We start from the raw sequence: 20,571 nt of genomic DNA, 5'->3' as shown, positions 1-20,571 counted from the left end.
CTGTGATGTATGTCAGCTTGGCAAGAGTCATGTTTTACCCTTTTCACATTGTTCTTCTCAGACCACTAAACCTTTGGAATTGGTTCAGACTAACTTGTGGGGTCCTACAGCCTCACTTTATTCTGAGGGTCATAGGTATTATATACTGTTTGATGATGATTTTAATAGGTTTTCTTGGATCTACCACTTACAAACTAAATTTGAGGCTTTTACAATCCTTCTGAGATTCAAAGCTCTTGTAGAAAAACAATTTGATACATCTATTAAGTGTTTGTAGAATGATTGGGGAGGAGAGTTTAGGTCTTTTACCTCTTATCTTGCTCAATGTGGAATTATTTTCAGGCATCCATGTCCTCATACTCACCAATAAAATGGTAAGGTTGAGAGAAAACACAAACATGTTGTAGAATTGGGTCTCACTTTACTTGCTCAAGCTGCTATACCTCTCACATATTGGTGGGAAGCTTTCTCTACTGCCTCGTATCTGATTAACAGATTACCAACACCAATTCTAGACGGTCTCAGTCCTTTACAAAAGATACTACATATTGTCCCCTGATTATTCTTTTCTTAGGGTCTTTGGTTGTGCTTACTTTCTCCACCTCATAAGCTTATTATTCCCATAAGCTTCAATTTTGTTTTTATAAATGTCTGTCTTTTAAGGCCACCATATATTTCTCAATGAACTCTTTCAACGTGGTCTTTTCTATTCAAATACTTATAAAAAATTGAATTAATACTTTCTGATCTTCGTGTGGTTGACATGCCTAAAGAGAAAAAATTAACTTATATAATTACAGCGATCTTAAACAAGTATTTGCTAAAAGAAAATTTATGCCAAGTTGTGCATATCTGCAGAAAAGGTGTCTCTCAGGTGAGTAAGTACCCAATACTCACGATCTATATATAATGATCGAATCCATACATCTTCTGCGAGCTTAAATTTTTCTACCATTTCAAACCATCTCAATGTACATATCATCTTACAAATTAGTTGTTGAACTTTTTTTCTTCCTCACAAAATTCCTGACAAATAGAAATCTTTATAATTTATTAACCCCTTTGGTTGGATATCATAATAACGCATTGAAGTATTACTAAACACTCCTAGCAAATTTCTGAAAGCAAATACAAAATTCCTGATACTGTAAAATATGTCTGTCATGCATTCTTTTCTCAGCTGGTTTGTCTAAAGAGTGCCTTTACTTTCTTTTTATATAAATTGAAAACTGGGCATTCAGAGTATCGATTGAATGAATACGTGAATTAAATTTGTCATTTCGTACAATTAGTATTGCAGACGAAACTTACAAGTCAGAAGGAACTTCTGCCTTTTGAGATTCTGAACTGAAAATGGATTGAAAAGTGAGCTCTACGGGAGTATACTTTTCATTTGAGTTAGAGAGGTATTATAGAATAATAATTTGACAGCAAGATTGGAAAACTGTAAGGACTAGCAATATTATATTGCTTGTCAAGGTATTCTCCTCTAAAAATGGTGGTTATATTGCTTGTCAAGATTTTGATCTGTATAACTAAAAAGTGTATAAGAGACAGTGCTGGAGAATGGACATGAGAATTTTGATTCCAGAGTATTATTCATACTAGCTTGAGTAAGCACAGGAAAGTGGGCTAAAATCATCTCGGATTCAATTGTACAAATAAAAAAAATAAAAAAATGCATTGGTTTCTGTCCAGTCACATCTCTTCTAGCGGAACATCTCTATTCCTTCTGTGCCCGAGGAAAATTGAGTACATTGTAAATTAACTCATGATCACCATAGGTCATTACTGTAAACCTGTTAATTTGTTGGCTAAGGCAAGTTCATATGATAGAAAACCTTGAGAAGAATATTAGAGACAAATATTTCTTACTGTCATGATTCTACACAATTTGATTTTCAGTTGAAGTAATTGAAGTCCAAACGAAGGCTTGTCGGCTACAATTAATTGAATCAACATAATAGATGTAATTAAGATGCTTATACAAAAATCTGTTTCTATGAATTGATTACATCTACCAATGGCCTTGTCCTGGTTAGCGGAATCATTCAAGTACTGGATTTAAACTACAGTATGCATATGACTGTGCAGCTACACAACAAGAATTTATATAAGATAATTTTTCTCATCAGGCAAAATTGTTTGATTCAGTAACAATACATATTTACATGGAATTGGCAATTTCCTGCTTTACAAAATTTCCTTTTGGTGTTAATTTGAGTGCTTCTCTCATCATCTACTCAAGTTGGAAATGACATTATGGAAAATATCTTCTCTGCAGGGAATTGTCAAACCACCCATAGGATGGTCGAAACCGAACTCCTCTTCAGCCATGCTAAGCAAACCTTGGAATGAAGGGTGATTCAAGTAGGATACAGGCACCAGAAATCTCTTCTTTCGGCCTTCACCAACATAAACTGCTGTGTATCCTTTTGGGACATCCAAAGAAGCTGAGGATGCTTTACTAGCTACAAATGCAGACTGGCGGAAAATTTGCTTAGCAAGGACACCAGGCAAGCGAACACCCATTTTCTATTTTTGATGAGAAAAGAAGCTTAAGTTTCAGTTGTTTATGGAAAAGATGTTCCAGAGAATTTGAATGCTTTAGTTGTGTGTGACCAACGGATCGCTTAGTGGCTACATATATAGATGAGATTTTCTTAGTGGAAAATCTTGCAAAATCTGAGGTAGTGGCTGAAAAATATTTGCCGGTATGTGCTTGGGTCATAGTTCATGAGGGTATCACATGGTTTTGTCTTCCAGTCACTCAACTGTGGGCCAGAGAATTCATACTCTTCATAATTTTTGTTTTGCAAACAATATGACCTACCATGCTCTGATGAGACAATGGGGGACCGGCTAATTAAGCAGTGGAAATGGATGGTAGATATTTAATGTTGATAAATATGCTTTGCACAAGTAATTTTTTAGATTAAGTTTCTGTACTTTACAATTTTCTTTTACTTAAACTTTGATGATCAATTTGCATTAATGAAATAATAGTATAGGATTTACTAAAATACAATTGATCATTAGGAAGTAAAAAAAATAAATTTGAAAAATATAAAAACTTAAATAAAATATAATGATAAAGAAAAATAAAATAAAAAGCCTAGTCAAGAAAATTCTAAATGTTACTGTTACAAGAAGAAGATAAATTGTTAAGTAGATTCAGTTTACCACGTCGTATAAACTAAGTCAAGTGTATGGTGACATGTGACTTTATTTATTAATTGTTATATTTTTATTAGTTAAATTTTAATAATGTGTTATTAATGGTAATAAATAAATCAATCAATAAAAATATATCGATGAATAAAATTACATGCTACTGTACAATTGACTTAGTCTATGAATAGTCTGCTTAAGAATTTCTCGAGCAAGAAAGATTTTTACAACACGAGACTACCGAACTTTTGTCACTCTAATTGCGGGAACAATTACTTCTGTCAAAATTGTAGGAAAACTCCATGTTTTCTTTGGCAATATGCTAAACAAATTGTTCGCTGTCAGCTACAACTTTAATATCTTTTCTCATTGTCTATTCTGTTCAGAAGTAAGCAAATTGAAATTGTCTTCTGTAAAGGGAAATTGTCAAGCCACACATTGGATGATGATAACCAAACTCTTGTTCAGCTTTATTCGCTAAACCTCGAAAGTGCTGCTTAATTCAGTTAGGGTCCTGGTACCGCAACAATGAAATCTTAAGATAGACTGGCAGAGCATAGGTGCTAGGTAGATAAGCACCACTGTTGCTCCGTGAAAGATACTCCATTTTCGGCTTCTTTAACAGTATTTATGTTCAACTTTTCTTCTTCAGACCAAAAAAAAAAAGAAAAAGACTGGATACTAGTTTCAGGTTAATTGTGTTAGGCTACTCTGACAGACACTTTATACTTCTATTTTGAGATTATCTTTTGAATCAGTTCAAATGAGAAATGAATTTTGATTGAAAAACTTTCAAATGGCTTTTTGGTTATGTTACCAAGAAAACTATAAGAGATTTGCTGGAACTCACTCTTCATTCATTAAATAGAGTATTTAGAATAGCACAAAAGGGGCATATCTTGCTTGTTTTCCTACCAGAGAGGTATGGCACAAGACAACCTTTTGACTATAAAAATCTATCTCAAGTCTGATTTTTCAGCAGGAATCCTATATATATGCAAGCGTAATCCTAACTTTAAGACAGCCTTTCAATTTTTCTCTTCTCTACAATATTGTTTGAAAATTTCCAGTCATCCAAGTTGTTAAGTTAGGCATTATGGGGTTTGATCATTTATCTCAATCTGATTGATAATATTTTGCTCTCTAGAAAATACTGGCAAATAAATAATAGATAGGATAAGCTGCACTAATTGAAAATGTATAATTGTAGAATATAATGATCTGCTGAGTGAAATAATTTTCTTTGGATCTCATTGGGAAGAACTTGAGTATAAAAAAACTTTACAATTCTTTCGCAGATAAAACTGCTCCATCCAAAGTGTAAAAGAGAAGGGGAAAACAAAATGTGTAGAATCTACAAAATTTTCTTTGATGATTTACATAGAAGTCAAGATCAGTTCAAACGCGAAGTAATATCAAGAAAGGTATCTTCTCTGCAAGGAATTGTAAGACCACCCATTGGATGATTGAACCCGAATTCTTCTTCAGCTCTTCTTAGCAATTCTTGAAAAGAAGGCTCATCCAACATTGATATAGGAACTATGAATCTCTTCTTTTGGTTTTCTCCAACATATACTGCTAAATAACCTCTTGGAATATCTTTAGCTACTTGCAACTTTGATCGACGAAGAATCTGTTTAGCATGTGCAATAGCAGGAAAATGAATAACCATGGCTGTTGAATAGCAAATAAATAATACAACAGAAGAAGGGAAAGCTTACTTTGCAAGTAGAGGATCTGATTAGTTTAGGATTTGGGTTGGATTTAGGTTGATACACATGGATATATAGATTCAAGAGTGCGAGAGAAAATCTGATAAAGTTCTGATGAGTGGTGGTGAGGGGTCTGCTGGTGGGATTTGAAAGGAGACATAGGTTGCCCCAGGACCATATGATGCTGTCTAGCAAGTTATTGTCATGAAAATTTCTTGTGAGTAAGACTTGCACGTTGACCCAACAAATTATATGGTAGAGACATACATGCCGTACTTAAGACTAAAAGAGAAGTTGACAGGAAAATTCTTGTCAGTTGCGTTAAGCAATTGGCTTAATTATGGCTCTTGGACATCAACTAGATAGGAAGAAAAATCCCAATTTAAGAGTCTCTAGATGATGTCCTATCAGGTCACCACCATTTCCCATTAAATATCTGCCACAGATAGCCGTGGTATGTATGTACGGAAAAAATCCATTGGAGAAACAATATATATCTGTTACATGCAAGATACAAGGCCACAAGAGCTTTGTCTCAATAAAAAACCTGTATTTCGAGTTGCATCAGCATGATTTTTGGATTCTATTTTTTGAAGCAAAAGGAAATTGCATTTACATTTAAAAAGAATTGAAATTTTTATTGCCTGTAGATTCTTCCAATCTTTGTTATTAAATTCGTAATTAGTGAGAATAATTAAGGGGCATAAAGGAGCACCCTTTGAATTAAAAACTTAAATAGCAAAAATCCAAAATGCTGCGGAGTATGATGATGGATATTGTTTGCCTGGTGAACGATTCATTGCAATCACGGCATTAGGCAAGTCAAATCTGATGGTGGGTACCACCCCACCTCAGTTCTTCTCTGTTCCACCCATTACTCTTCAGTGTTATAGGTAAGACAGTGACAATGCAGCCATGCTGGTTTCCTGAAAGTTCCAGGCCATGTTCCAGCCTCGCCATAGGCCTATTAGTTACTACAAATGTTAAGCCTCAAATTTGATGCCACATCAAGACTCTATGAAAAGAGATTAGGCGTTAATAATTGAAGTTCCATCTATTGGATGAAAATAAAATCAGATTCAACAAAATTAAGTAGAATTATGTTCTTTAGTACCACATATGACATAGTTTAACTACCATTGATCAATCATGATTGCAAATCAACTAATGTAAACACAATTCATCATAAGATATGCATGTCATAATTATAGTAGAAAATCCATAATTCTATGTTGTGTGTGTGAGTGTGAATATGGTTCATCTAAGGATTTCTTACCAAAGAGAGCAACTTGGTAGGGATCTTTTTTGTAATAAAAAGAAATGTTGGTATTAATAATCATTTTGAGTTCTGAATTTTTAAATTTGGTCATTTTGAGTAATGGTAATTTGTATTATTTTAGGTTTAGATAGCTTTCGATTTTGCTAACTTTGATGTGAGTTGAGCCAAATTTGGGTATTTTTAGCCCAGTTTTTTTTTCGCATATTTGAAGTCCAGTCAGATTTAGATAAAATATAATTAGGTTGTCTTAAATTTCAAGTCGAGTTTCATATTGATTTATTGAATTCCGATTAAATTTTTGATTAATTTATCTAATTTTACATTTTGATTTCATAAATTTTATTCAATAAAATCCTATAAATTTATTAGTTTTAAAAAATTTAAGATAGAATTAAACTAAATTGTAAAATATCAAATGCAAAGATCTACTTTTTAATTTAAATCACTTTATTTGATTATTTGTTAATATTTTATTTCTTAATATATATATATATATATATAAGTACAAATGAGAGAAAATTTTGAACTGTCTAAAATATTATTACTAATTGTATTCTAATTCTATATGTAATTAATTTAATTTTCTATTCTAGTAGAATTAGTTAGTGATTAATTTTTTTCTAATCCTAAAAGAATTAATCAGTGAGTAATCTAATTCAATCCTAATTTTATCATAATTTTGTATACATTTCTAATCCTATATGAAATTGATGAATTATTCACACAATATATATACTTATGATGCAATTCAAATAATTCAATATGAATTTTCATAAAAATTGAAGACAAGAAGTCAAAAAATATGTGATACTTTTAATTTTATTTTATTGATATATTAATTTATGTGTCTCATGATTATTATAATATTTTATTAATTTATTTAAAGTCTAAGTATCCATTAAATTTATAAAATAAATAATACACATGAAGTCCTATTATACGATTAAAAAAAGTACTAAATAATTAGATATTTTTAATAAATACTATATTATATACTAATTTATCAAATATTTTTATATTATGATCTTTAAAATAATAATTTACGTGTAACGTGCGTGACTAGCAATATTAGTATATATATATATATATATATTATTTTTTTAATAATTTATAATTTATAAAAGCAATAATTTAAAAAATTATAAATTTGAAGATGAATTATTAAAAATATTTCTTAAAATTTTAATTGAAAATAAAATATATTAAAAAATTAAATGTTACAAAATCTTGGATTTGGATAGTTTTAGGTTTATATTATTTTTAATTTTTTTATTATTTTGAATTCAATTGATTCAGTCTCAAATCATCCGAAATATTTTGGTTTTGGATCCTAGCTTCAGGTCTGAATCATTTTAGATTTAGAGATTTCGATTTTAAATTATTTCAATTTAAGATCTTTTAATTTTTTATTTATTTAAATTAGTCAGATTGAATTTATAAATTCGGTCAAATTCTGTTACTGTTGGTTGATTACGGTGGAGGAGGAGGAGGGGAAGAAAAAGTTCCATAGTAGTGCTTTTCTTTTTTTAATCATTATTAGTCAGGATCGAGCTGGATAGCATGATGAAGTTGATGGAATTTTTTTTTAACATTAACTTCATGGAATTAATTTCATGGAATTGACATGCTAAGTATATTATTGAAGCCAAATTGTTCCGGAGACATGCCGAGTCATTCTTGAAATGAAGGCTGGTTGAAGAATGATAATAGAACTACAAATCTCTTTTGGCATTCTCTAGATAAAATTATAGAATAGTGACATGAATCCTGAAGATCTAAATGCATAACAAAACAAGATTATATAAAGAAACAATAATTTCATTTATTATGCTTAATGCTATGTCTATTCTGTACATTGTACTTGTAGCTCTACACTTGCACAAAATTGCTACAAAATTGTATAAAGATATGGTGTCTCTCATGATCTGCTTATGCAAGAAATGACATCTAAGAAGATGCTTTCGCTACAGGGAATTGTGAGACCGCCCATTGGATGGTCATATCCAAACTCTTCCTCAGCTTGGCTCAGTAACTCTTGAAACGATGGCTGGTTTAAGTATGATACAGGAATCACATATCTTTTTCTCTGGTTATCGCCAGCATATACTGTAACACAGCCCTTCGGCACGTCCATGGTTGCTAAAGCTGTTTGATACGTTGAAGAAGAGGATCTGAGAAGAAATTGCTTAGCGCGAATTATAGCAGGTAAACGGAAACCCATAACTTTTGGTATGGATAAAGAAGATAAAGTTCAATAAGGACTTGAAAAACAAAGGAGCTTTTGGTGCTTAATATAAGAACCTGCGTGTATATATATATATATTTTTATACATAAGAAAGTGGTTTGGTGTGGGTCTAATGATGTTAGTGGAGATCACATGGCCTTGCCTGCAACTTGGTCATCAAAAGTTCAGGACTGGCCTACGAATTTTCCAATTTTTTTTTTCTTCTGATACATCATGACCCATCACCTCCAACAAACAACTGCAAGATTCACTTGCAATTGAAGAGACTTTTAGACAAGTTCGGACTTATATTCAAGTCCAAGTATTATCTGTATCAATATTAAGACAGCATGTCCCAAGTCTTTCTTGTTCCGAAATTAGCATGCTTCTTCTGAGTCAATTCGAAAATTTAAAGATAATGTTTATAAATCTTTACAACAAAAGCTGGGAAATTTTCACACATGAAAGTGTCAGACATCTGACCTCCTGTAACTTTAGCAGCTCATCAACCTGTGTTAGACAAACCAACCTGAAGTTCACATGAGCCATTCCCTACCACCAGGTCCTATCACCAGTCAACTGATTAGCAATTATCATTGAATGGTAATCATATGCCCTTTATCCGTATACCCACTAAAAATATTCCATAGATGTACCGTGGCATATGGATAAATTTATATTTGTTTTTTTCTAATGGGTTCATTTCTAAGAAATGATTAATAGAAGTAAAATGTCATAAACATTACAGCATTCCTTGTCTAGAAATATACGTGGCTGCAAAGACATTCCTACATTTAAATGTCTGAACTGAGATAGACAAGCCTCGTGAAGTTCACTTGATGCTGCTCGTCATCATCACTGTCAAACCTGTTTAAGCTTGAAACGATTGGTTGCTGCAAATTGTATCCTACTGTGTCATGTACAAATGATTTTGGTGAATAATTTTAACAGATGTAAGAACTAGATATTAAGAACCTAGAATCCCAGGATCAATAGACCGAATAAGTAAAAAAACATACAAGATTGTCATATTTACATTGTCGGGGCCCATTGATTTTATAAGATAGTAAATCAGTAGCATTTACAGATGAGCAAGTTTATTGTTAAGTCTAGCATTGATGTATCTCACTTGACATATTGATTTTGTCTTGTTCTTTGCATGTTAGTTGCTTCATTATCTTTTATTAATTTAGTCTAATTACTTAAGTCATAGCATTGGCAGTTCTATCATCCAATGCATGTAGTTCCGAAGGTTGCTTGTGACAGTGTACAAGCTTTTCTTCTTCTTAATTTTCTTGACTTAAGTTGTATATGTACTTCTGGTTTTAGTTAATGATTTTCAATAAGTTTTTCAGCAATCTTTTCTTATCCAACTTCATTTGCTTTTTCATTTTCTTAAAGAAACTTAACAATTGGTATCAAAGCATAGTTGATCTTTAAGGGATATGTGAAGTAAATTATTTTTGCTCTTCTTACTCGACAGAAGCTTGCTTATTCCGTTTCTTAAAAATCTCCCTTAAACACTTAGCCTAAAAACTTAAACACCTTTCTCTTTCTTTTCTCTTTTCAAATCAAAATCATGTCTCCTCCAAATGGTTTTGAAATACTAAATGCAGAAACAGAGTTTGACAGTGCAGCTTTATTAGCTTGCCCAGAAACTTCATTCAGTATATATAGAAACTTCATTCAATATATATAGCAAAGAATACAAACCACTTATCAGAAAAATAAGGAATAAATGCTAGATATACATGGCTGATTTTGTGCTACAAACTAGGACCAACTAATGACTACAGGTGCGAGAAATGATGCTGAAGACTTACAACAATATTAAACACTTCAAACAGAGAGATTTCAGCAGCAGTCATGTTACTGCTTTAACTCTCCCTCTCCAACGAAGGGGTGAATCAACCATGCCGAGTTTGTCACGCAATAACTGAAATCGAGGATTTGTCAATGTCTTCGTAAGACAATTAACTATCTGATTGTGTGATGGAACATACCGAATTTCTAGATCTTTTCTCAAGACCATGTCCCTAACAAAATGAACATCTATCTCAATATGCTTTGTTCGTGCATGGTGCACAGGATTGGATGTAAGAGCAGCAGCTTTAAGTTATCAACCCACACGATTAGTTTAGATGGCTGAGGAAATGAAAATTCTTTGAGAAGTGAAATGATCCAAGACATCTCTGCAGCAAGATTCGCTAAGGCCCTGTATTCAGACTCAGTGCTTGACTTGGCTACAACATGTTGTTTCTTAGAAGACCATGAAATCAAGGTGTCACCAAAATAAACACAATAGCCTGCAACAAAACGGCGATCATCTGGGCAACTTGCCCAATCAGCATCAGAGAATGCACTTAAGCCAAGTCTGTCATTGTATTTGATATGTAGCCCAACCGAAACAGTTCCACTTAGATAACGAAGAACTCTTTTCACTGCCTGCCAATGAATCAAAGTTGGTTGCTGAAGAAATTGGCTTAACTTGTTGACAGCATATGCTATGTCTGGCCGAGTGTGTGTGAGATACTGAAGGGCTCCTAAAATTTGTCTATAAGAAGTTGGATTCCTCATGACTTCTCCCTCTTCTTTAGACAAACTTTTACCAGCAGCAAGTGGTGTTGAGCAAGCTTTCGCATTTCCCATCTCAGCTTTCTTTAATAATTCTTGAATGTACCTTGATTGTGTGAGATACATTCCTGTCTCATCTCTGTAGACTTCAATACTAAGGAAATGATGTAGAGGCCCTATGTCTTTTAGAGCAAAGACCTTATTTAGCTTCTGAATAAAGGCTTGCGCAAGTTCTTTGTCATTTTCTGTAATTAAAATGTCATCAATATAAACAACAAGAAATATTACTTTGTTGTGAGACCTAAAGAAGAAGAGAGATGTATCACATTTGGAATGACTAAAACCCCAATATACCAATGTGTTTTTTAGCCTGTCAAACCAAGCTCGTGGAGCTTGTTTGAGCCCATAAATGGCCTTGTCAAGCTTACACACATAATTTGGTTTTGCAGTATCAATGAAGCCCTCTGGTTGCACCATATACATGTCCTCAGTCAGCAACTCATTGAGAAAAGCATTATTTATATCTAGTTGGCGAACTTCCCATCCTTTTGAGACAGCAAAAGTCAACACAAATCTTATCGTTGTAGGCTTGATGACAGGGCTGAATGTCTCAAAAAAATTAACTCTAGGAGTTTGATGGAAGCCTTTTGCTACTAATCTCGCCTTATAGCGATCAATGCTTCCACTCGGGCTGTATTTTAACTTGAAAACCCATTTACTTCCTACCAATGAATGCTTAGGAGATGGAGGGACTAAGCACCATGTTTTATTTTGAACAAGAGCTTGATACTCGGCCTGCGTTGCCTTTTTTCAATTAGTATTCCGTAGTGCGGCTGACACACTGAGAGGCTCCGTTGTGTTGAGATCATTAGCAACTTCGGCAAGACCAGTGAATGACAGTTTTGGCTTGAAAATGCCACTTTTTTCTCTTGTCACCATTGGGTGTTCATTTGACCGAGTTGTTCCACTATTTTCCTGTCTCTCATTTTCAATGGAATTTTCAGGTGGAACAGAAGCATCAATTCTAGAATCTGTGGCAGCACCAACTTGCATTGGCTCTCTTGGTGAATTGAAAGTAGAGCTTTCAGAACTTGGTGATACTGTTGGAGAAGTCTGGTGATGATCTATACTAGAGGAAGCTGCATCATTACTCATATCATTTGACATTGTGTGCCATGAAGGTGGTGAAGAAACAAGAATAGGAGAATTCACATTTTTTGTATTAAGAAAACCATTAGCAAAAGGAAATTTTTTTCATTAAATATTACATCCCTTGAAATATAAATTTTTCCAGTAGAACCGAGACATTTATATCTTTTGAATAATTCACTATATCCTAGAAACACACGTTTGGTGGAATGAAATTAAAATTTATGGTTTTGATATGGTCTAAGACATGGAAAACAACTACAATAAAATTTTTTCAAAAAAGAGTAGTCTGGAACCTTGTCAAACAGCTTTTGTATTGGTGAAATGTCACGAATAACAGGAGTTGGTAATCTATTGATTAGATAAATAACACTTTCGAAAGCTTGCCACCAATATTTTAATGGCATTTTGGCATGAGCTAAAAGGGTTAAGCCCATTTCAACAATATGATTGTGTTTTCTTTATGCTCTACCATTTTGAACCGAAGTATATGCACATGTGTGTTTGAAAATAATTTTTGATTTTTGAACTATTTGTGTGAAAGGTAAGTACTCGGTTCCACAATCAGAGTAAAGTTGTTTTATCTTGGTGCCAAACTGATTTTCAACAAGTTTTTTGAAATGATTAAAAGCTTGTACAACATCACTTTTAATTTTAAGAGGATAAATCCAAGTAAAATGACTGAAATCATTAATAAAATTATGTAAAACCGATACCCATATGTTAAAAGTAACGGTGCTGGTCCCCAAAGGTCAGTATGAATTAAATCAAGAACATTTTTTGCTTGAGAATGAGAATTTTTAAAAGGTAAGGCATGTGATTTTCCAAACTGACAAGCATCACAAAAGTTGACGTTATTAATGGTAGAATGAGGACTACATTCTTTTAGAACTTGAAATAAAACTCTTTTAGATGGGTGACCTAACTTCCTATGCCACTCATCCTCATTTGAAGGACTTAATGAATTCAAACAAGACTCTGAATTTGATAAATTGGACGAAAAAGAAATGACTCTAGAATTTATTTGTGGACGACTAGACTTAATTGAGGAAGGAGCAGCTTCAATCTTGTATAAACCATCTTCAAGGTTCCCTTTAAGTATCACCTGCCCTGTCAGCTTGTCCTTCACAAAACAACTAGAAGAGTCAAATGTGGTGTTCACTTTGTTATCAGTTACCAACTGAGATACACTTAGCAGAATTTTTAGTAATTTTAGGAACACACAACACATTATTAAGAGACAAATCATTCCATTTTGCAGTCAATTTAGTGTTACCTATATGACTAATGCCAAGCTTGCTTCTATCATTAACAACAAGAGAGTTCTTACCATTATAATCCTGCTTGTGCTGCAAATTTTGTGGGTTGTTGGTCACATGGTGGCTTGCTCCAGTGTCTGCATACCACGATGGATCTTCAACTATTCCAGAAGTAGCCATCAAGGCATTTGATTGCTGATTTGATGAGTTTCCCAAGAAATTACGATCAAACCTGTTCCAGTAGATGGATGCAGTGTGCCCTCCTTTATCACAAAGTTGGCACAAGATTTTATTTCCATTGCTTCTGCCTCCTCTTCCACGAAATCTGCCTCTAGTGCCTCTGTAATTCGATCGATTTTGCCTTCTGCCATTATTAGAATTAAATGACCTGTTGTTGGTGTTGCTGGCCGCAAAGTGAGCAGTGGCAGGATTCAAGTTAATACCCTCTGTTTGATAGGTATTAAGCTGTTCTAGTCGACTTTCATATATTAACAGGTTCGTTTGCAGCTCAATCCAAGATACTGACTCTTTGTCAGTAAGAAGAGTGACAATTGGAGTGTATTCTGTATCAAGACCACTCAAAATTTGGATAATCAGTTTAGATAAAGGTATTGGATTACCTGCCAAAGCAAGGTTGTCAGTAATGGCTTTCATGGTTGTTAAGTATTCCTCCATCTTCATTCCTCCTTTCCTTGTTTTCTGTAATTCAGCTTTGTAGTAGACAATTCTTGCCCTTGTATGCGCACCTGATAATTCTTTTGCTGCATCCCATAACTCCTTTAATGTTGATCTTGGCATTAGTTGAGAAGCTATATCTAAACTCATGGTGTTGTACAGCCATCCCAAGAGCAATTGATCATTTGAAAGCCACTCTTCATACTCTGGATTTGGTATTTTAACTGTACTCCCTGGTGTTGTTCTTGGCATGAATTCTGGAGGGCAAGGACATAGCCATCTAGTATGTGGCCTCTGATGATTGGCATGATCATTGTTTCCCATAGGAGATAATTTGTGCGATCAAGTTTGATTACGTTGTATTGAGTGGGTAAGATTCTATTTTGCTGGCTGGATAAAATATGTGGCTCACTTGAGCTTGGAGTTCCAAGAGTAGTCATGGTTGAATTTTTTTTTTGTTAAGAAAAAATTGCCAGAAAGAAGCTCTCATATCAAAATAGAAAATGCAGAACAGAATTTGACAGTGCAGCTTTATTGGCTTGCACAGAAACTTCATTCAGTATATATAGCAAAGAATACAAACCACTTATCAGAAAAATAAGGAATAAATGCCAGATATACATGGCTGATTTTGTGCTACAAACTAGGACCAACTAATGACTACAGGTGCGAGAAATGCTGCTGAAAACTTGCAAAAATATTGAACACTTTAAACAGAGAGATTTCAGCAGCAATTATGTTACTACTTTAACTTTTTGTCATCATGCCTCCAATCCTAACAGGTGACAATTATTCAAAATGGGTTGTCAAAATTCAATGTTATTTGAAGGCTTTTGATCTTTGAAACTATGTTGAGAATGACAAAGATCCTACACTCTTAGGAAACAATCCAACCTTAAATCAAATCAAGATTTACAATAAAGAGAAAGCAAAGAAATTTAGAGCCAAGAGCTGCATTCATTCAGCAGTCTCTGATTCTATCTTTGATAAGATCATTTGCTTCAATACACCTAAGGAAATTTGAGACTATTTGAAAGAGGAGTACCAAGGTAATTGTTGGTAAGCTAGAACTAAAAGTATTTTTAAGAACTTGCAGAAATCATATATTTCATTGAATGGCCAAGCCAAATATTTATACAGCAGGATTTTGAAATTAAAATGCAGAAAAATCTGCTACAAATCAAGATAATCTAAACTGATTCTTGACTACCTTATTTGCCTTAAAATAAGGACTGATATTTTATTTGCCTAAAGACTAGGACAAAATATAACTAATGCAGCTTCAAAAATCATAAAATTAACACTCCTTCTTGATGTTGGAGCTGCAAACTCCAATCTTTTGCCTCAAGAACTCAAATTTGGCTTTAGAAAATGCCTTTATGAAAATGTCAGTATATTGGTTTTTTGTACTGCAATAAACCAGCTGCACTTCTCCTTTCTTTTGAACATCACGAAGAAAATAGAATTTTATTTTGAAGTGTTTTGTTCTGCCATGGAACACCGAGTTGTTAGCTATTGATATTGCAGCTTGGTTGTCCACAAATATCTATGTGCTTTCCTCTTACTCCATATGCAAATCTATCAAAAGTTTTCTAATCCAAAGTGCTTGATTTACAGCAGCAGTAGCTGCCACATATTCTGCTTCTGTTGTGGATTATGCAATGATTTCTTGTTTCTTTGAATACCAGGAAAAAATTCCAGAACAGTAACCTGAGGTACTACGCATATCATCAGCACATCCAGCCCAATCGCTATCCGAATAACCATGGAGACTGAAATTTTCAACTTGACTGAATTTTATGCCATAATCAACCGGGCCTTTTACATATCTCAGAATTCTTTTTGCTGCTTGTAAATGAATTTCACTAGCACAGTTCATGTATCTTGATAACAAACTCGCAACATGCATGATGTCTGGCTTGGTTGCTGTCAAGTACATCAAACAGCCAATTAAACTTCTATACAGTTTGTCATCAACTTTTTTAGCTCCATCTTCTTTCAAAAACTTTTCCTTTTGATTCATTGGAGTTGCAGTCAGCTTCCATGCTTCCATATTAAATTTTTTGAGGACTTCTTTTGCATATTTTTGTTGGCTTATAAAAATTTCATTTTGCTTTTGTTGTACCTGCATACCAAGAAAAAATGTCATTTCATTTTGCTTTCATCTCCTCTTTGAACTTGCCAATCAGTTCCAGTCTACTTCCTATTACAAGCAGGTCATCAACATAAAGAGACACCACAAGTATTTCATCACCACTCTTCTTGATATATAAAGTAAATTCACATAGGCATTTTTCAAAACCTAAGTCCATCAAGTATGCATCAATTCTGCTATACCAAGACCTTGGCGCCTGTTTTAAGCCATACATGGCCTTTTTCATTTTCTTTTCTTCTCCTTGAATAGCAAAACCTTGTGGTTGTTTAATAAATATTTCTTCCTCTAGATATCTATTTAAAAATGCTGATTTGACATTCATTTAATGTACAAGCCAACCTTTTTGTGTAGCAAGGGCTAATAACATCTGTACAGTATCCATCCTGGCAACCGGAGCAAAAGTCTTTGAAAAATCTACCCCAAATATTTGAGCATACCCCTTAACGACCAACCTCGCCTTGTACTTGTTTACAGAACCATCATGATTGAGTTTGGTTCTATAAACCCATTTCACTCCTATAGCTTGTGATTTGGTATGTCCACCAGTTCCCATGTTTGATCCTTTTCAATCATGCTAAGCTCTTCCTTCATTGCAGCCATCCATTTTTTATCAGCTGCTGCTTCTTCATACCCTGCAAGCTCCATCACAACAATATTACACCTTTGATAGACGTCAGAAAGTGATCGAGTTCCTCTAACAGGTTCATGATCTATGTCATCATCTTCCTTATGAAGCTCGATCTTTTTTTTAGCATCACAACTCCAGCTATCTAACTCATGAAATTGTACATCTCTGCTGATTATGACTTTATTGTGGTATGGCAAGTAGATTCTGTAGGCCTTTGAGGATGAGCTGTAGCTTACAAAAATTCCAGGTTCTGCTTTTTTGTCTAATTTGTCTCTCTTAACCTGATGAGTGTAAGAGAAACACAAGGAACCAAAGGCTTTCAGATTAACAAATTCTGGTTTGTAGCCATACCATGCTTCAAATGGGGTTCTTTTATGCAAAGTTTTAGTTGGAAGTCTATTCAGCAGATAAACTACTGTGTTTGCCGCCTCTGCCCATAATTTCTTCGGTAGCCCTTTGTCATGAATTAAGCACCTTGCCATCTCCATAATTATTCTATTTTTTCTCTCCACCATGCCATTTTGTTGCGGAATGTAAGGTGTTGTCGACTGATGCTCGATGCCTGCATCTTGACAAAATTTATTAAATTTTTCGGAAGTATATTCAGCTCCGTTATCAGATCTAATCACCTGCATCTTGCAACCACTTTGAGGTTCCACGAAAGCTTTAAACTTCCAAAAAATGTCAGCAACTTCAGATTTCAACTTCATGAAATAAATCCAGCAAATTCTTATGTGATCATCAATGAAAGCAATGTAGTACTTATTGCTGTTCAATGATGGTGTTCTGATGGGCCCTCCTACGTCAGTGTGTACTAATTGTAATTTCTAAACCGCCCTCCAAGCCTTATTTTGTGAAAAAGGGAGCCTTGTTTGTTTCCCGTATCAGCAACTTTCACATGCAGATAGCTCCTTCTCCAATTGAGGCAAGCCCTTTGCAAGATTATTTTTCTTCATAAAAAGTATAGCGGCATGGTGGAAATGCCCCAACCTTTTGTGCCAAAGCAAAGTATTGTTATCTTCTTTGTGTACAACAACCTGCTCTTCTTGCATTAAGTCCAAAGCAAAGCTTTTGTCTTTCATATGGACTTTGAACACGTCTCTGCTTTCTGCATCTTTGATTATGCAGTTTTTATCTTCAAACAAAACCTTATATCCTTTTTCCAACAGCTGAGCAACACTCAAAAGGTTCTGATTAATTTCAGGCACATATAAGACATCAGAAATAAATTTCAAACCTGTGTGACCTTCAATCCCACTGTTCTTTTGCCTTTTACACTGATATGTGCCCCATTTCCAATTATGACTTTAGAGACAACAGTCAGATGAAGCTCTTTGAAGAGTTCACGATCATAAGACATGTGGTTTGTATAACTACTATCTATAAGCCAACTTTCGGTTGAGCTACTGGTGGTGAAACAGGGTGCCACAAACATTTGCTCGTCATCTTATGGATTTTGAGCAGCATTAGCTTCTCCTTCTTGTTGTGGAGACATGCATAATTTTTCCATATGTCCTAACTGTCCACACTTATTACATTTCATATCCGGCCTCCACCAACACCTTTTTTGTGGGTGATTGGTCTTTTTACAGTAAGGACAACATGGAAAAACTTGAGGATTGCTATTTTTTTTGTTATCATCTGTAGAACCTCTAGGCTGCTTGTTTTTATTCTGCATCTTTTTCTTGCTCTTGCCACCATTGTAGCTTTGTGATTTGGCTTGAAGAGCACCCTCTACTGTTCCTCCTTGTCTCATGCGTCTCCTTTATTCCTGTGCTTGCAAAGCATTCAACAATTCTGCCAAGGTGATGGTTGACGGGTCTTTCATGTTTTCCAAAGATGAGATTGTAGTCTCAAATCTTTCAAACGAGGAGTTTTTGCACAATCCTAGAATCAGAGAAATCAGAGCCAGTGAGTTTTACGTTGTTCACAATGCCAAGCAGTCTATCAGAATATTCCTTGATCGTCTCTGATTCTTTCATCTTTTCCAACTCAAATTCTCTGCATAAATTCAATGCCTTCATACTTCTGACCCTTTCGTCTCCTTCACACTTGTTAGTTGCTTCATTATCTTTTGTTAACTTAGCTTAATTACTTAAATTATAGCATTGGCAGTTCTATCATCCAATGCATGTAGTTCCGAAGGTTGCTTGTGACAGTGTACAAGCTTTTCATCTTCTTATTTTTCTTGGCTTAAGTTGTATATGTACTTCTGGTTTTAGTTAATGATTTTTAACAAGTTTTTCCAGCAATCTTTTCTTATCCAACTTCATTTGCTTTTTCATTTTCTTAAAGAAACTTAACATTTATTAACAGCATAGTTTATCTTCTGCAGAATAACAAAGGATCCTGACGGTTAATAATTTTGTTTGACCACCACAGAGTCAGAACTTATAGACAAAGGAGAGGAACTGAATCAGGATGAATTGCTTTCAGTATCCAAAGAACAGACAGAATTCTGATAACTATTTGATATGATATAAAAGAAAAAAGCATTGTATATACTTTCATTTTTCTCAATCCAAAGCTGGTACAGAGATTAGTATGTTAGAGCAAGTCCTAATACCCTACACTGTCACAACTCTTAGATTATCTGTTATAAGGTGCACAGAAACAAAAAATAAGATCATTGAAGGCTTCTTCACTGCATGGGATTGTAAGACCTCCCATAGAATGATTAAACCCGAACTCTTCTTCAGCTAGACTTAACAAGTTCTGAAAGGAAGGATGCTTCAAGTATGATATTGGAACAGTGAATCGCTTCTTTTGAATTTCTCCAACATAAACAACAAAGTGACCTTTAGGAACATCTGCAGTTTCTTCTGAAAAGAGATTTCTCCTCATAAATTTCTTAGCACTCACAATCCTAGGCAAGCGAATACCCATTTTCAAATTCTTCTAAAGGTGTTTGATTGATTGAATTTGCAAGACTCAGGGAAGTAAGAAGAACTTTGGCTCTGATGACATTGGCTGCTATCCTTGGTAAACAAACACATATATATATAAGGCAATGACTTTCTTGAGGACTGAATGAAAATTGCAATGTGGTCCCTATAAGTACACATTTGACAAGCTTCCACATGTTCTGCCTTCCAACGAATTAGAAGATTTAGCCAGATTTGAGAGAGCTTTATTTCCTTGCCTGAAATTTCATTTGCCCTACCACTTGACTTTGAAAGCATTGTAGTCCGTCAAATGAAAGCTAAGCTAATAATTTATATAAAGAACTACTATGTGGATCAGAATTTGCATACTCTTTCAACAACGACACACATCACAATGATACTTGTTAGTGGAAGTTGATGGTCAAGCGAAGAGATTAACCATCTTCATTCAGCACCCACATGTCGGTACATCCTGGCACTTAGGGACACGAACATATACAAGCCAATATTATGTATGTAGGAGGTGCTAGTGCCCGTATGAGTCATTCAGTACCCTGTTACTTACAGCTGGAAAAGCTATTTTCATCCATATCTCATATCTGAGCTTTCCAAAATTCTACCTATCAACTACAAGATGCTTCCGGAATTCCTTATACTAACAGATAACCTACAAATAATCCTTTTTTCATGTCGTCGTATATACTCCTCAGAAGGATGTGATATTAATTGATAAGTCACACAATTCTTTTTAATTAACAATGTCAACAGCATGAATCTGCTAGTGGTACTTGACAAGTACTTAATAAAATTTACCAAAGATGTCCCTTCCTGGTGGTTATATATATTCATAGAAATGATA

The 20,571-nt window shown here is 34.3% G+C and overlaps 5 protein-coding genes across 5 annotated transcripts; all 5 read right to left on the bottom strand.

The window, feature by feature from the left end:
* Positions 1-2,095: 2,095 nt before the first annotated feature.
* Positions 2,096-2,636, bottom strand: LOC112536490 (auxin-induced protein 15A-like). The gene has a single exon (XM_025159248.2). The coding sequence runs from the start codon at positions 2,530-2,532 to the stop codon at positions 2,236-2,238; it is 297 nt and encodes a 98-aa protein (XP_025015016.1). The 5' UTR covers positions 2,533-2,636; the 3' UTR covers positions 2,096-2,235.
* Positions 2,637-4,400: 1,764 nt separating this feature from the next.
* LOC107262119 lies at positions 4,401-5,843 on the bottom strand. The gene is made up of 3 exons (XM_048378338.1): positions 5,726-5,843; positions 4,893-5,110; positions 4,401-4,804 (listed from the first exon to the last, which is right to left on the bottom strand). The coding sequence occupies exons 1-3, from the start codon at positions 5,841-5,843 to the stop codon at positions 4,565-4,567; spliced, it is 576 nt and encodes a 191-aa protein (XP_048234295.1). The 3' UTR covers positions 4,401-4,564.
* A 2,116-nt stretch (positions 5,844-7,959) lies between these two features.
* LOC107262109 (auxin-induced protein 15A-like) lies at positions 7,960-8,437 on the bottom strand. The gene has a single exon (XM_015725862.3). It carries the CDS (start codon positions 8,381-8,383, stop codon positions 8,081-8,083), a length of 303 nt encoding a protein of 100 aa, XP_015581348.1. The 5' UTR covers positions 8,384-8,437; the 3' UTR covers positions 7,960-8,080.
* Positions 8,438-15,698: 7,261 nt separating this feature from the next.
* On the bottom strand, positions 15,699-16,581 carry LOC125370901 (secreted RxLR effector protein 161-like). The gene is made up of 3 exons (XM_048378337.1): positions 16,539-16,581; positions 16,255-16,346; positions 15,699-16,169 (listed from the first exon to the last, which is right to left on the bottom strand). Exons 1-3 carry the CDS (start codon positions 16,579-16,581, stop codon positions 15,699-15,701), a joined length of 606 nt encoding a protein of 201 aa, XP_048234294.1.
* Positions 16,582-18,592: 2,011 nt separating this feature from the next.
* On the bottom strand, positions 18,593-19,713 carry LOC107262110 (auxin-induced protein 15A-like). Its single transcript, XM_048378336.1, has 2 exons — positions 19,491-19,713; positions 18,593-18,714 (listed from the first exon to the last, which is right to left on the bottom strand). Exons 1-2 carry the CDS (start codon positions 19,711-19,713, stop codon positions 18,593-18,595), a joined length of 345 nt encoding a protein of 114 aa, XP_048234293.1.
* Between the last annotated feature and the right edge of the window lie 858 nt (positions 19,714-20,571).

This window comes from Ricinus communis, chromosome 8, assembly GCF_019578655.1.
Source record: "Ricinus communis isolate WT05 ecotype wild-type chromosome 8, ASM1957865v1, whole genome shotgun sequence".
Taxonomy (NCBI): domain Eukaryota; kingdom Viridiplantae; phylum Streptophyta; class Magnoliopsida; order Malpighiales; family Euphorbiaceae; genus Ricinus; species Ricinus communis.
This window is presented reverse-complemented; position numbering and strand designations above follow the sequence as displayed.

Coding starts and splice junctions, on each gene's coding strand:
- LOC112536490 (XM_025159248.2), bottom strand. CDS start 2,532: ATGGGTGTTCGCTTGCCTGGTGTCCTTGCTAAGCAAATTTTCCGCCAG.
- LOC107262119 (XM_048378338.1), bottom strand. CDS start 5,843: ATGGCGAGGCTGGAACATGGCCTGGAACTTTCAGGAAACCAGCATGGC. Junction 5,111..5,725: donor AGAAGAACTGAGGTGGGGTG/GTACCCACCATC, acceptor TCAACGTGCAAG/TCTTACTCACAAGAAATTTT. Junction 4,805..4,892: donor TCAGATCCTCTACTTGCAAA/GTAAGCTTTCCC, acceptor CATGCTAAACAG/ATTCTTCGTCGATCAAAGTT.
- LOC107262109 (XM_015725862.3), bottom strand. CDS start 8,383: ATGGGTTTCCGTTTACCTGCTATAATTCGCGCTAAGCAATTTCTTCTC.
- LOC125370901 (XM_048378337.1), bottom strand. CDS start 16,581: ATGGATACTGTACAGATGTTATTAGCCCTTGCTACACAAAAAG. Junction 16,347..16,538: donor AGCCCTTGCTACACAAAAAG/GTTGGCTTGTAC, acceptor TGATGGACTTAG/GTTTTGAAAAATGCCTATGT. Junction 16,170..16,254: donor TTTATGTTGATGACCTGCTT/GTAATAGGAAGT, acceptor CTTGGTATGCAG/GTACAACAAAAGCAAAATGA.
- LOC107262110 (XM_048378336.1), bottom strand. CDS start 19,713: ATGGGTATTCGCTTGCCTAGGATTGTGAGTGCTAAGAAATTTATGAGG. Junction 18,715..19,490: donor GTTTAATCATTCTATGGGAG/GTCTTACAATCC, acceptor CTCTGATTCTAG/GATTGTGCAAAAACTCCTCG.